The 13358-nt window shown below is 43.6% G+C and overlaps 1 protein-coding gene across 2 annotated transcripts in view; it reads right to left on the reverse strand.

Moving 5' to 3' along the window:
- Positions 1–13358, reverse strand: part of LOC309553519 (long-chain-fatty-acid--CoA ligase 6-like) — a 351689-nt gene that overhangs the window by 64532 nt on the left and 273799 nt on the right. For both annotated transcript variants that reach the window (XM_082254765.1, XM_082254764.1), the window contains exons 7-8: positions 9882–10060; positions 8329–8361 (exon numbers count right to left, since the gene is read on the reverse strand). In XM_082254765.1, the coding sequence (XP_082110891.1) occupies positions 8329–8361; positions 9882–10060 (212 nt within the window). The remainder of the gene's footprint in view (positions 1–8328; positions 8362–9881; positions 10061–13358) is intronic.

Consider the following 13358-nt stretch of genomic DNA (forward strand, 5'->3'; position numbering starts at 1 on the left):
CCTTGGTCCAACGCCTGCCGACTGAGATAATCCACTTGCCAATTTTCCACCCCTGTAATGTGTACGGTGAAGAGGGCCAGAACGAAATTTTCTGCCCACTGAAGAATGCCTGCTACCTCCAGAGCTGTGAATAGCATTCTTGTTCCACCATGGTGATTGACATAAGACATGGCCGTAGCAATGTCTGATTGGATTTGCACTGGACACCCCTGAAGGCGATCCGTCCAGTGATTCAGGCACAGCCTGATCACTTGGAGTTCCAGGACACTGATCGGGAGTCTGGACCAGTTTCCAAAACTCCCTGAGCAGAGTTCCGCCCCCTGAATAAAACCCCTGAAAACGTTCCGAAGTTGGAATTGGAACAATCACCCTTTGAAGCAACAGGTCTTGCACTGCCCCAGAGAGGGCTTGCAATCGGTCCAGGAACAGACGCACTTTGGAAGGAAAGAACCTTTCCGGAGGGGTAAGAACGAAACTCGATCTTGTAGCCGGACTGTATAACTTCATAGACCCACTTGTCTTGCACCAAGAAGTTCACTTGGATCCTCCTGAATAGGCCTTGAAAGGCTTTGAACCCTTGTCAGCAGACCCTGAGGGTTGAAAAAACTTCCTGTGAGCTGAGAAGGATGGGCCACGTCTGCGATGAGGTTCCTTAACCTTACTAGCCCCCCGTGAGACTCTGAATGATGTCATCCAGGGTAGCTCCAAACAGGCGATCTCCTTGAAAAGGAAAATCAGTTAAGGCTTTTTTAGAGGTCTGGTCTGCAGACCAACATTTGAGCCACAAAACACGCCTAAGGACCACTGCCAAAACAGGCAGTCCAGAAATCAGGGGAGCCACATCCAAAGAGGCATCAGAAATAAACTGCAGCCCCTGGACCATCTGGTCCGTCAACTTAGCAAAAGCAGGGGGGAGCTGCTCACCGTCCAGTAGGGCTGCGCATCTTCACTTACCTCACGATTCGATGCGATTATGATTATTAGGGTCGCGATTCGATACGATTCGATTCCGCGATGCATCACGATTACTATGGGGACCCTTTTCTAAAGGGGGATCTATGGTGACCCTGCTCTAAGGGCGGATCTATGGGGACCCTTCTCTAAAGGGGGATCTGTGGGGACCCTGCTTTAAAGGAGATCTATGGGGAGCCTGGGCCTGTCCTAAAGGGGATCCAGGGAAACTGAGCTCTAAAGGGGGGTCTATGGGGACCCTGCTCTAAAGGGGGATATATGGAATAGATCCCCTTTAGTGCAGGGTCGCCATAGATCCCCCTTTAGAGCAGGCCAGCATCCCCAGAGATCCCCCTTTAGTAGAGCAGGTCCCCCCATAGATCCCCATTTAGTAGAGCAGGTCCCCTCATAGATCCCCCTTTAGAGCAGGCCACATCAGGCTAGAAGAGTTATCTGATGCTAGTTGTAGTACCATAGGCCCTGGTAAGGAGGAATGCTGGGCTCTGTAGTCCCCCTAGTTGTAGTATAACAGGCTCTGGTAAGGAGGAATGCTTGGCTCTGTACAGAGCTACAGAGCCCAGCATTCCTCCTTACCAGGGCCTACTGTACTACAACTAGGGGGACTACAGAGTCCAGCATTCCTCCTTACCAGGGCCTACTGTACTACAACTAGGGGCACTAAAGAGCCCAGCATTCCTCCTTACCAGGGCCTGTTATACAACAACTAGGGGGACTACAGAGTCTGTAGTAGTCCCCCTAGTTGTAGTATAACAGGCCCTGGTAAGGAGGAATGCTGGGCTCTGTAGTGCCCCTAATTGTAGTATAACAGGCCCTGGTAAGGAGGAATGCTGGGCTCTGTAGTGCCCCTAGTTGTATTATAGCAGGCCCTGGTAAGGAGGAATGCTGGGCCCTGTAGTGCCCCGACTTACCAGGAAGCAGAGCTGCAGCCAGTTGTGGATGAAGTAGCAGTAGGTGTATGGAGTAGGGCTCGGACAGGTCCTGGGTGATGAGCCTCATGTCGGGAATTTGGAGCTTGGACTAGTGCAGTGCACGGTACAGGCGGAAAGCAGGGCCTCCTCGCTCCCCTGTGGTCAACTCAGGCTGTCTGGCGAGAACCGCACCGCTACCAGAAGTGTACCGAGCTGGGAAGGCCGCTACTTCGGGCGGCCGGGCTGTCAGAGCGGGCGGTCGGGCAGCAGCGTGCTAAGTGGGCGTGCCGTGTTTATCCCGGGGCCAGAGAGAGCACTGATAGCTCCGCTCTCCTCTCCCACGCCACGAGGAGAAGCTCCGTATCCCACAAGCCCGGCCGGCGCCGCCATGTCACTTCTGTCCCCGCCCCCGGAAGTGATGTCATTAGGTAATCGATTATTTAACCACCCCGAATCGATGCAGAATCGCGAAGGGTCGCATCGCGATGCATCGATTCAGCGATTATATTCAGCAGCCCTACCGTCCAGGTTATGGGGTAAAAGCTTAGCCCACTCTGTCAGAGTTTGTGACACCAGGGCATTGGTGAAGACCGGTCTGAGTGCCGAGCCAGCCACAGTGAAACTACTGCGGGCCACAGCCTCCACCTTTCTGTCAGCCAGGATCCATAAAAGTCAGCAATTCTTCTACTGGAATCATGGTTGCCTTATTCAACTTGGAAACTGGGAGATCCACCACTGGTGGAACAGTCCACTTCTTCCCACTCTCTTGCGACAAATCTGTCAAAATAGGAAGTAAACGGAAACACCTTCACCGCTCTAGGCCGCTCGTGGGTGCCAAAGGGAACCAGTGCCTCCAACAGAGCTTCAACTGCATTCTCCATTTTTAAAGTCTCTTGCACAGACACAATCAGTGTGTCTACCAGCAACTCTACGTGCGTGGCTACAGGAGTGGAGGAATCATCCTCACTATCTGACAACTCAAGGCGCGTGGCCGCAGACCCCTCAGGGCCGGCCCAATCCGCAGCACCCAGATCAGATTCAGGATCAGGGGGGACAGAAAAAGCAGGGGAAGGTGGGGAGCGCCTTTTACTACCCCACTGCCCAAAAGCCACCTCCACCCAGGACACAAAGGACTCCAGGACCGCCGTCAGTTCATCAATGGGGGGTTGGGACCTGGAGGGCCTCGCATGCTATGAGAGGGATCAGGTGGGGAAATGTGCTCCAAAGACTCCATGAGGAAGAAGGATACGCCACAAAAGTGCAAAAAGCACTGCTAAAGGACACCCCCACAGTGCTGGTAACACCACCTGGTCGCCAGCCACAGAGCACTCCCCAGATCCTGCAGCAGAGAGAGGGAGAGGGCCCCACCAGACTCACCACCCCACCAGTCAACGGCAGCACCAGGATCAAAGCACTCTAGGTGTGGTGTCCAGGAAGGGAAGAGGCCCAGGAGTCAGCACCTGGGGATAAGGAGGGGCTCCCACAGCTAAAATCGCTGCCCAGAAGGCTCCACAGTAAAGGTTGCCATTGATTTCAATGCCGGACTAACGCAAAATGGCCCCACGGCTACACAAATATGGCCGCCAGCCGATACAGAATACAGGTTACATACAACAAAATGGCGGTCCCCCGCGGCTCCTGGAGGGATCCCTGGGGTCAAGGAGAGGCACAGATCAGGAAGTGGGGGCCATGGCAGCAGCCCCCACCAGGTGCAGCCCCCCCCCGCAAACCGCCCCCATAACCAGAACAGCACCATGTCCCAGCTCCAGGAGGTAGGCCAAACCACCATACAACACAAAGCATAGGTGGAGGGGGAAAGAGGGTGGGCGAATGGGGGGGGGGATTGACCCACAGGACCACCAGACACAAGGGAGGGGGTGCCGAATGAGAAGGAGGGGAACCCGGGGGTCCGACCGTCCCAGGGAGGGGCCTGAGTCCACCCCAAAAGGGGGAAAGGGGGGATAGTTACTCATTATACCAGGAACCAGGCGGGCAACGCTCTAGACAGAACCCCTCGCCATCTAAATGGGGGGCTTTTGGCCAGGAGGAATGCTGTGAGGCTGGCCGAAATCCGGTCGTATGCGACCTTGCAAGATGTTTAACTCGTATGCCAGCCCCCGTCTGGTGGGGCTGTGGTCTGTGTGTGCCTGCTGGCCAGACAGGGTGACCACTGGATTTAGATTATCCAGCCTATCGCTCAGTCCGGCAGTTGATTGTAGATCTCACGGGAAAAAAAACTGGAGAAAAAAATGTAACTAAAAAGAGAAAAATTCCAAGGACCAGAGATCCCGGCAAGGAATTAGGTCCATACTCCTGACTAGGCAGAAAAAAAACTGAGTACCTATAGCAGAGAGGGGGAGTATACCTCCAGGGACTGCCCATAGGCATAGTCAAGTTCTTTTTCTTCCCAGTGTTCTACTCCTGTAGGGGGCAGTATAACCCAATGGTCAAGAAGATCAGGAGCTGTTTCTGTAAATGAACGAAAGAGAAATAAGTGATTTTTTTCTAAGCTTTTGCTTACTAAACTGTGCAGGTCTTGTGTTGTGTTTTTGTTCTCTCCTATTTGTTTTTTTATATCTATTATCATAACTATTTTTTTTCATTTTCAATAGAGTACGGGAGGGTTATATTCCCTGCCAGTTTTATTTTTTCCATTTGTGTCTCATTGGGGAGATTTCCCTTCACTTCCTCTCCCATGGGGAAAACATGAAGTTAGAGGAAATTTCAGTTTAACAGGAGTTCAATTCCCTCTCTACTCCATACAAAACTTAAAATAACTTTTGACTTTAGTTATGCTTTAATGCAAATTTCCACAGGTACTTTGAATACTGCCATTTATCACAGAAATGTTGTTGCACTGGTGAGATTGACATGATATTTTCAGGTTGATTTACTAAAGGCAAATAGAAGGTGCACTTCACAAGTACAGTTGCACTCTGCAAGGGCATTTGCTAAATTAATTAAGGGTTAATCTAAGTTTCAACACCACCAGATATGTGCTATTTTCACATGTATAATAAAGTGCACGAAGTGCTCGAGTAAGCCTAATATTAAACTCAACAGTAAATTCATAAACTGTAAATCACATAAAAAAGTGCTGCACACTTCAAATTAATAGATATATATACATTCAATAAAATGTGTAAAATTCATGTGTTTCAGAAAGTGCTCAGTGCTTTGAAGTTCATAAATTCTGTGTTTCCAACTGCAATACTCTACTATGCTCCCATCCTTTGTTTCCCCACTCACCAGAAAGGTATGTTTTCAGAGCTTTGTTTTATGCAAGATCAAACAGCTTTTCCTTTGACTGTGTGTATATATCCCTTTGTGTTGAATGGGACACCTCCTTAACCAGTAATACTCCATCAGTACCCCATCATATGAATACATATAAAGGGGAAATAGAAGCCAAACAATAATCAGAAAATGCTCGCATTACACGAGCTACATGAGCATGTAATCCAACCAACGTTTTGTATTCCACAGTACTGAACCAGTCAAAAGGAAGTGAGGGCCGTGCCTGATGACGTCAGAGCGACAAAACGCATTGGGTGGGGATTGCTTGCGTCACTTCTGCCTGTCTAGTTCCAGACTGTGGAACGCAAAACATTTGTGAGATTACATGTGCATGTAGCATGTGTAATGTGAGCATTTTGATTATGTGAGTAGCAAATTGTATGATTTTAATTACTTTTAAAAAATGGAATCATGCTATGGGATGTCGTTTGGTTTCTGTTTTCCTCTATAGGTATGCATATGATGGAGTACTGATGGAGTATTGCTGGTAAAGGAGGTGTTCTATTCAGTAGAAAGGATATATGGGGACAGTCAGAGGAGAAGCTGTTTGATCTTACATAAAACAAAGTGCTGAAAACATACCTTTCTGGTGAGTGGGTGTCAGGGAGTGTTGCACTTATAAGCACAGAATTTATGAACTTTGAAGCAATGAGCACTTGAACTTTACCAATTTTATTAAATGTATATATATTCATTTGAAGCACCCAGCACTTTTTAATGTAATATACAGTTTATGAATTTATTAATGAGTTTAATTAGTTTGAGTTTACTTGAGCACTTTATTATACATGTGAAAAAAGTGCCGCACATATCTGCTGGTGTTGACAATTCAATAGTTACAGATGCTTTGCAGCCTATTATAAATATCTGGCAAAGAGTTTGCTACCTGGTAATGCCACGGTGACATCACGTCTTACATGTAAACTTGTAAAACATATACTGTTTGGTTCATTCCAAGCTCCTAAACGGTAATGAAGATATATATTCTCAATCATATATTGTAGATTTTTAATATTTTCTACCTTATCTGCAGCCTTACCCCATGCAATTTTACTAGTTTTGTAGCGTTTGGGAAGGGTTTTAAAAGTCTATCTATTTTTAATGCTTTCTGTATCTCTGTTGGGTCACATTTTGTTCTGGAGACACAATATACTTAGATTTACAGAAATTCTCCCAAAAAAATAAAGGGGGGGTCTAACCTTCAAAGGTTATCACCAGAACAATTGCTCCTTTTGTGAAATCTTTCCTGTACTCCTTTTTGTCACAGATCAGCTGCAAAGCTGATCTGTGTCTTACTGGTTGCATACGTTTTTTACCTTTTGCTGCTGTAGGTCTGCTGGCACCTGTGCTCTGCTATTACTGCACTGACTTAGTAGCTATGAGTGTCGTCTGCCTCACCTAATGGTTAATATACCTTCCTTCCTTCCTGCCACTTCCTGTCCAGCCTCCCATGTGTGTTAATGGTAGTATTATTTAATCCCTCCCCACCCCCCCCCCCCCCGTTGCTGGTCAGTAGAAGTATTCTTTACCACCTTTCCCCCCTCCCCTACTGGTGGTCCATGACAGTGTTTGTATTCACTCAAAGGGAGTTCCAGCATCCAGCACCCTACTGCTTCTCTGTAAAGTGCCCAACAGGTGATGAACCTAGCCCAGAACAGCCACTGACAGAGATCCAGCAGACTGCATGTAGCAGACAGGCCCCATGTTAAGTCCCAAATTCTGGATTGAAATGGTGTGTCTGCATATTAATAAATGCGTGTTCCAGTTCAAATTCAGCAGCCAGAACTGCTGTCAAACGTGAGCTAGAACAGGCATTTGAAAACATTTTATATTATACAGATTCAATTTTCCAATCCAGACACCACCAACCCACTGTACTACAATCCCGATGAAAGGAGGCTCTTGAAGACAGTAAGGCTCAGTTTACATATGTGCAAATTGTGTGCGGGTTTCCCCATATCCAATTTGTATGACATGCGACTGTGACCGGCAGTCAATTGAGCCGATTCACACAGGTCCGTGGCTGCCTCGGAGTGGATTGATAAAGGCTCCTGCGCATGTTTTGGTCCTGTTCAGGTGCGAATTCAGTCAAATATTCTAAACTGAATTACACCTGAACCGGTGAACGGACACAAACCAGACCCCAGGCATGAACCCGCAGCTGCATATATGTGAACCCGGCCTAAAACACATTCAATTGTTTTACTGAATATAAATAGGAACTACTGTCAAGACCTGGATCACCAGCTGGTGGCACTCTGCTTCCCTGGGTGGAGGGTTATAAATCCAGTGTCCACCAGCGAGTGTCTCCCAGCAGCCAGCAGACCCCATTAATCAGTTTCCACCTGATGCTGGCTGCTAGGAGAGTAAGTAGGTCCTCCCTAACTAAGTGCCTCTCGCACTAGTGTTTTGCTAGCTGCCAGGAAACTGCTAGCCATTATCCTGTTCCTGCTCCTGTTCTGTATTCTGTACCCTCTATCCCAGTGTTGGCCTCCCCTTCCCATCTGCTCCATTGCACTGTAAGTTTTCCAATGTTGTATATATTGCATATAGTTAGTTGTTAGTTAGGCTTTCTGTTTTTTAGTTATTAGTCAAGTATTCTGTTACTGAGTTTTTGATTTCCTTATATTTTTATGTTTGCTGTGTGCTGGTGATTGGAAGGATTTTGTTTCACTTTAAATAAAACTTATTAAAGGCAAACACAGTCTGGTCCCATTTTCCTGAGTGTAGCCACATAGATTTCCTCATCCCTGCTGCTGATTTCTCATAACCACATTCTGGACAAATACCAATGGAGTGCTCCTTCCACCCCCCCCCCCCCACTGTTTCTTTCCAATTCATTATGGATTGCTCTGCAGTCTCCTTAGGACCAGACAGCTGCCTACAGACCCACATGAACCATTAAAGCACTAACACGAGCATGCTTAGTAGTTCAGCTCTCCTCCTTCCCTACCACATTCTAAGCAATTAAAAACAGATAGAGATTCTAAATCCTACCCCATTGTACCCAGAACAATAACTCAGAAAATAACTTCTGAAATGTCTAGAAACAGTACAACTTCCTTAGATTATCTGTTTATGTGCAATACAAAATCTAGCATACTGTATCGTGTGCACTAAATGAAAACAAAATGGCCAACTCTTCACTCACAAATGGCGCTCTTCTGTTTTGCTTTCCACATTCCTAAGGAAAAAAAGAAAAAATTAGGAAAAGTTCACTTTAACCAATCTGCAAAATGACCACACCTCTTGCTAAAATGTTTTTCTCAAGTGAAGACAAGGATATTGTCTGGACAAGTAATAAAGGGGAATGAGTACAAGAGCACACATGAATACAAGAGCACTTTCCCTAACAACCCCAACCGATACAGTTCCCCTGATAACTCCAGCTGGATGAGTAGCTGTTTAACAGTTAAATCTTAATTTGGTCAATTTTATTTCTCTTTTTTACATCCTTTTTTTACTATTCATTTAAAACCTTTGTTTTTTTATATAAACATTCCATAAAAGGTACACCCAAGGCAGGCTGCTATTCTACCTTTTGATGCTGCTTTTCTCTTCTCTCCCATTAGCACTTCTCCCTGGTTTAAGCAATGTCAGCCTCTCTTATTTTGCTAGCATATTGGAAGGTTTTTTTTTATCAATGCCATAGCAGTACATTCCCACATCTGCTCAGCCACATGGGGGAAAGCCATTCTAGCTGCTATTTCTCATGCCTGGCAATAGCTATCCCCAATTGGGATTTTGCTTTTTATAAGGAAGACACTGATCTCACCCAAAGCTATGGGTTCCCAGAGTATCCAAAAGGCCTCAATAGTCTGGATACTAAAATGCCTGCATTGCAGCTTTAATACTTCCAGATATTTTATACACTTTAAGAGGAAGAGCTTTATCGCTCTGGATCTGCTCATTTTTTTCACAGCTTGCCGTGAATCAGTTGGCTCGCACACCACCATGTACATTTTATAAAAAGCGACATATACTTTTTTAAATACATGCACAAACAGTTGGTATTTTTATTTTAATTGACAGCGTGTTAGATAAAAGACAAAACAGAGGGAAACATTTTGCATTGTAGGTAACAACCTCAACTTTGGCAAATGTATTTGCTGGCAGACATATGCACAAATTAGGTATAAGAGGCAGCAATGTCACAGAGCACTATTTCATATAAGAGCCTGTATATCCTTGCCACAGTCTGGCAGCAAGGCTCCTTCACATGTTTAATGCCTCCCCTTTTCTTCTCTATCATGTCAGTGGGCAAACACGTTGGGAAATAGATGCAGGGCATTACTGCATATGGAACTGTTCTTTTCTATGCATGAATAGATCAGCTACACACAAAAACCCCCGATGAAATGAACTACAGGGAAGCATCAGGGAAAAGTGCAGCATGCTGAGCTTCTCTCAAACTTTTGTCCATTGTCTACCTAATCACTGGGGATATCTGACAATGTACAGACTGCATAGAAAACTATACCTCTTTATGCAAGAACAATGCTGTTTTACTAAAATGTGACAGGAAAATACAGGAAAGGAGAAAGCTTTACGTATGGTAGAACTTGTAAAATGCAAAAAACCATAACAAGCCAAGTAACGGGTCTGTGTATACTAGACAGCTAAAAAATGCATAAAAACATAAAGATAAAACAGATATTTTTGTTCCAGTACAGCATTAGAATACAGGATTTACAGCCACCTTACCTCTAGTTCGCGCATGGTCTGAACACGTACGGAGCATTTTTTGCCTCTCTCTATTAACTCCAGATCCACAGGGTCCATGAGAACAACAGACTTCAGTCCCGGGGTCTCTCCTTTTTCAACATGTTCTAAGAGGAGCCTGGCCTTTTCAGGTTTGTCACATATTACTGTGGAAATATCAGCTACCAAAAAATATTTGGTTAGATATTTAATATTCTCCATATTTATGGCAAAATATGGAGACAAATAGGTAGTTAGCTAACTTTGAAATCTTTTTTGATCAGAAGGCAAACTTTGTGTATTTGTAATGACTGGTTAGATTGAGAATGCAAAAAACATAAGCGCAAAAGGAAAGGACACAGGAATTCAGAGACTGCAGGGTCACACTGCTGCCTACAGGAGGCTAGGACTCTGGAAAACGATCACAGAATAACTTCCACTACTTCTAGCATGCCTCAGTTTTGTGTTAAAATAGTACCAATAACATGATCGTAAACACAAAGGGGTGGGATCCATTTCCCTCAATGGACTCCAAGAAATAGATTTACGATAAGTACCCAAAATCCAATTTTCTTTCTCATCCTTTAAGGAATGAAGAAATTCAGAGATTGCCATTTTTCTTTTTAATTTAAATGCACCTCTATGTTAGCCTATGTGTCCATGCGTTTATAGGTGTTTACAGGTGTATTAGAAGAGGAACATTTAGAGGCTGAACAAAAAAACACATAATTTGCTCAATTCAAGACAGAAGTGTTTGGGCAGAAAAAATACTGAGTGTGCCTAAACACGGGGCTTGAGCATTCATTTAGTCTAATGACCAGCATGAATTAATATTCATAGGGATCTGTGAATGAAAAAACTACAAGTCATGTCTGCCACTGCAGCAGATGGAGTTGTATTTCTCAATGGAATACAAACATGTTATTAGCATGCTCAAAATCCATTCAGCTTTGTAACTGACAGCCCATACATGAGCAAGTTGAAGAGAGAATGTGCAGGAGCCTGACATTGCATCCAGAATCCACTGATTGTGGGTGCAATGCTTTGCAGGCTCCTATAGGAAAAGATGAATAAATGCACATTTCCTTCAAAAATGTTTGCATTTATTATGTTTTCCCAAAAGGTGAACTTAGCCTTTAATAATAGACCACATTGAAGAGTTTTTGTAGGAAAACAATATTTTAAGCAACAGACAGCATGGATTTACAAAAGACCGAAGCTGCCTAACACATCTGATTTCTTTTTATGATTAAGTATATAAAAATGTGGACAAAAAAGTGGCTGTGGATATAGTATATCATAAACCACAGCGCAAAACAGTGCAAATAAAGCACAATAACATACAGTATCTCACAAAAGTACACCCCCCACATTACATTGTAAATATTTTATTTACAGTTTTCTACAATGTAGAGTAGTGAGTGTACAGCTTGTATAACTTGTGTAAATTTGCTGTCCCTTCAAAATAACTCAACACACAGCCATTAATGTCTAAACCGCTGACAACAAAAGTGAGTACACCCCTAAGTGAAAGTGCCCAGAAGTTACCATTTAGGGTGCTGAAGAACATTCCGCTTTGGAGATACATTTCTGCGACTTTGGCTGAGCGAAGTGATTCTCAGAACAAAAAGACACATGAGATGTGACATCTTCCCATTTACCATACACAGCCTGATAGACCCACATGCAATACTGCTAAGGGGTCCACATCATCTGGTAACTGTTAGCACAAGAGGGTGAAGAGCACAGTTCACTGCATGAGCACATAGAAGTTGTGAGGCACTTCAGCACTTTCTTGGATCAAGATTGGAACTTTTATGGACTTTCACTTGGCACTTACTTTTAATAGCAATTTGTATGAAGTTTCACTTTTCACATAGTTTTACCTACTGTATATGTTATTGTAGTTTATTTGCACTGTTTTGCGCTGTGGTTTATGATGTACTAGTTTTTATTTATGAACAGCAGCAATGGTGATATTGTTTTAGGGTTCAACTAGCGCAGGTTTTTTTGGTTTAGTTAATGTGGATTTAGTATACTTGGATTTTGCAAAAGCAGTTGGCACAGTTCCACACACACACACACACACAGCAAATCTGTAAGTTAACATCTACAGGATTAGAAAATTCAGTTTGTGAATGGACAGAAAACTTGCTAAAAGACAGAATTCATAGAGTAGTGGTTAATGATTCTTACTTTGAATGGACTAAGGTTATTACTGGTGTACCTCAAGGTTCAGTGTTGGGACCCTTACTTTCTAACCTATTTATGAATGATAAGGAGTTTGGTATTAAAATTAAATACCAAACTCCTTATTATTATTAATTATTATTATATTAAAAATTTCTGTGTTTGCAGAAGACATCATGCTATACAGTATAGTGGAATTACACCCTCGCAGGATGTCTCGTACTTAGAAGCAGACCTTAATGCACAGTTTAATTTCACAGTTATATGGTAAAAGAGGTTTAATGTTGATAAATGTAAAGTTATGCATTTGGGGGCTAAGACATGCATGGATCCTGCATACTAGGAGAACAGTTGGGAGAGTCAATGGTTGAGAAGAATCTGCATGTACTGACAGATCATAGACTAAATACTAGAATGCAATGCCTTCTTGTAATAAAAGAGGTATAAACTCCAGAGAGAAAGACATAATTTTGCCCCTATACAAATTATTAGTAAGACCTCATCTGGAATATGCTGGTTCAGTTTTGGGCACCAGTTCACATTAAAGAAAACAAAACTTTTTGCACTCAAGTGCAAGGGAAAAAATGGGAACAGCAATACTTGAACCATCCACATACTAGACAAACCAAACTTGTATTAAATTGCTGCGCTAAAAGGGACACAAAATATAATCAATTCAACCAAAACTTCAATCTGTAAGTGCAATATATATTTTCATGAGAGCTACACAAACCCGATTCCAAAAAAGTTGGGATCCTGTACAAATTGTGAATAAAAACAGAATGCAATGATGTGGAAGTTTCAAATTTCAATATTTTATTCAGAATACAACATAGATGACATATCAAATGTTTAAACTGAGAAAATGTATAATTTTAAGGGAAAAATACATTGATTTTAAATTTCATGGCATCAACACATCTCAAAAAAGTTGGGATAAGGCCATGTTTACCACTGTGTGGCATCCCCTCTTCTTTTTATAACAATCTGCAAAAATCTGGGGACTGAGGAGACAAGTTGCTCAGGTTTAGGAATAGGAATGTTGTCCCATTCTTGTCTAATACAGGCTTCTAGTTGCTCAACTGTCTTAGGTCTTCTTTGTTGCATCCTCTTTATGATGCGGCAAATGTTTTCTATTGGTGAAAGATCTGGACTGCAGGCTGGCCATTTCAGTACCCGGGTCCTTCTTCTACGCAGCCATGATGTTGTAATTAATGCAGTATGTAGTCTGGCATTGTCATTTTGGAAAATGCTAGGTCTTCCCTGAAAGAGACAACGTCTGGATGGGAG

This window comes from Pelophylax lessonae, assembly GCF_965119305.1.
Source record: "Pelophylax lessonae genome assembly, chromosome: 4".
Taxonomy (NCBI): Eukaryota; Metazoa; Chordata; class Amphibia; order Anura; family Ranidae; genus Pelophylax; species Pelophylax lessonae.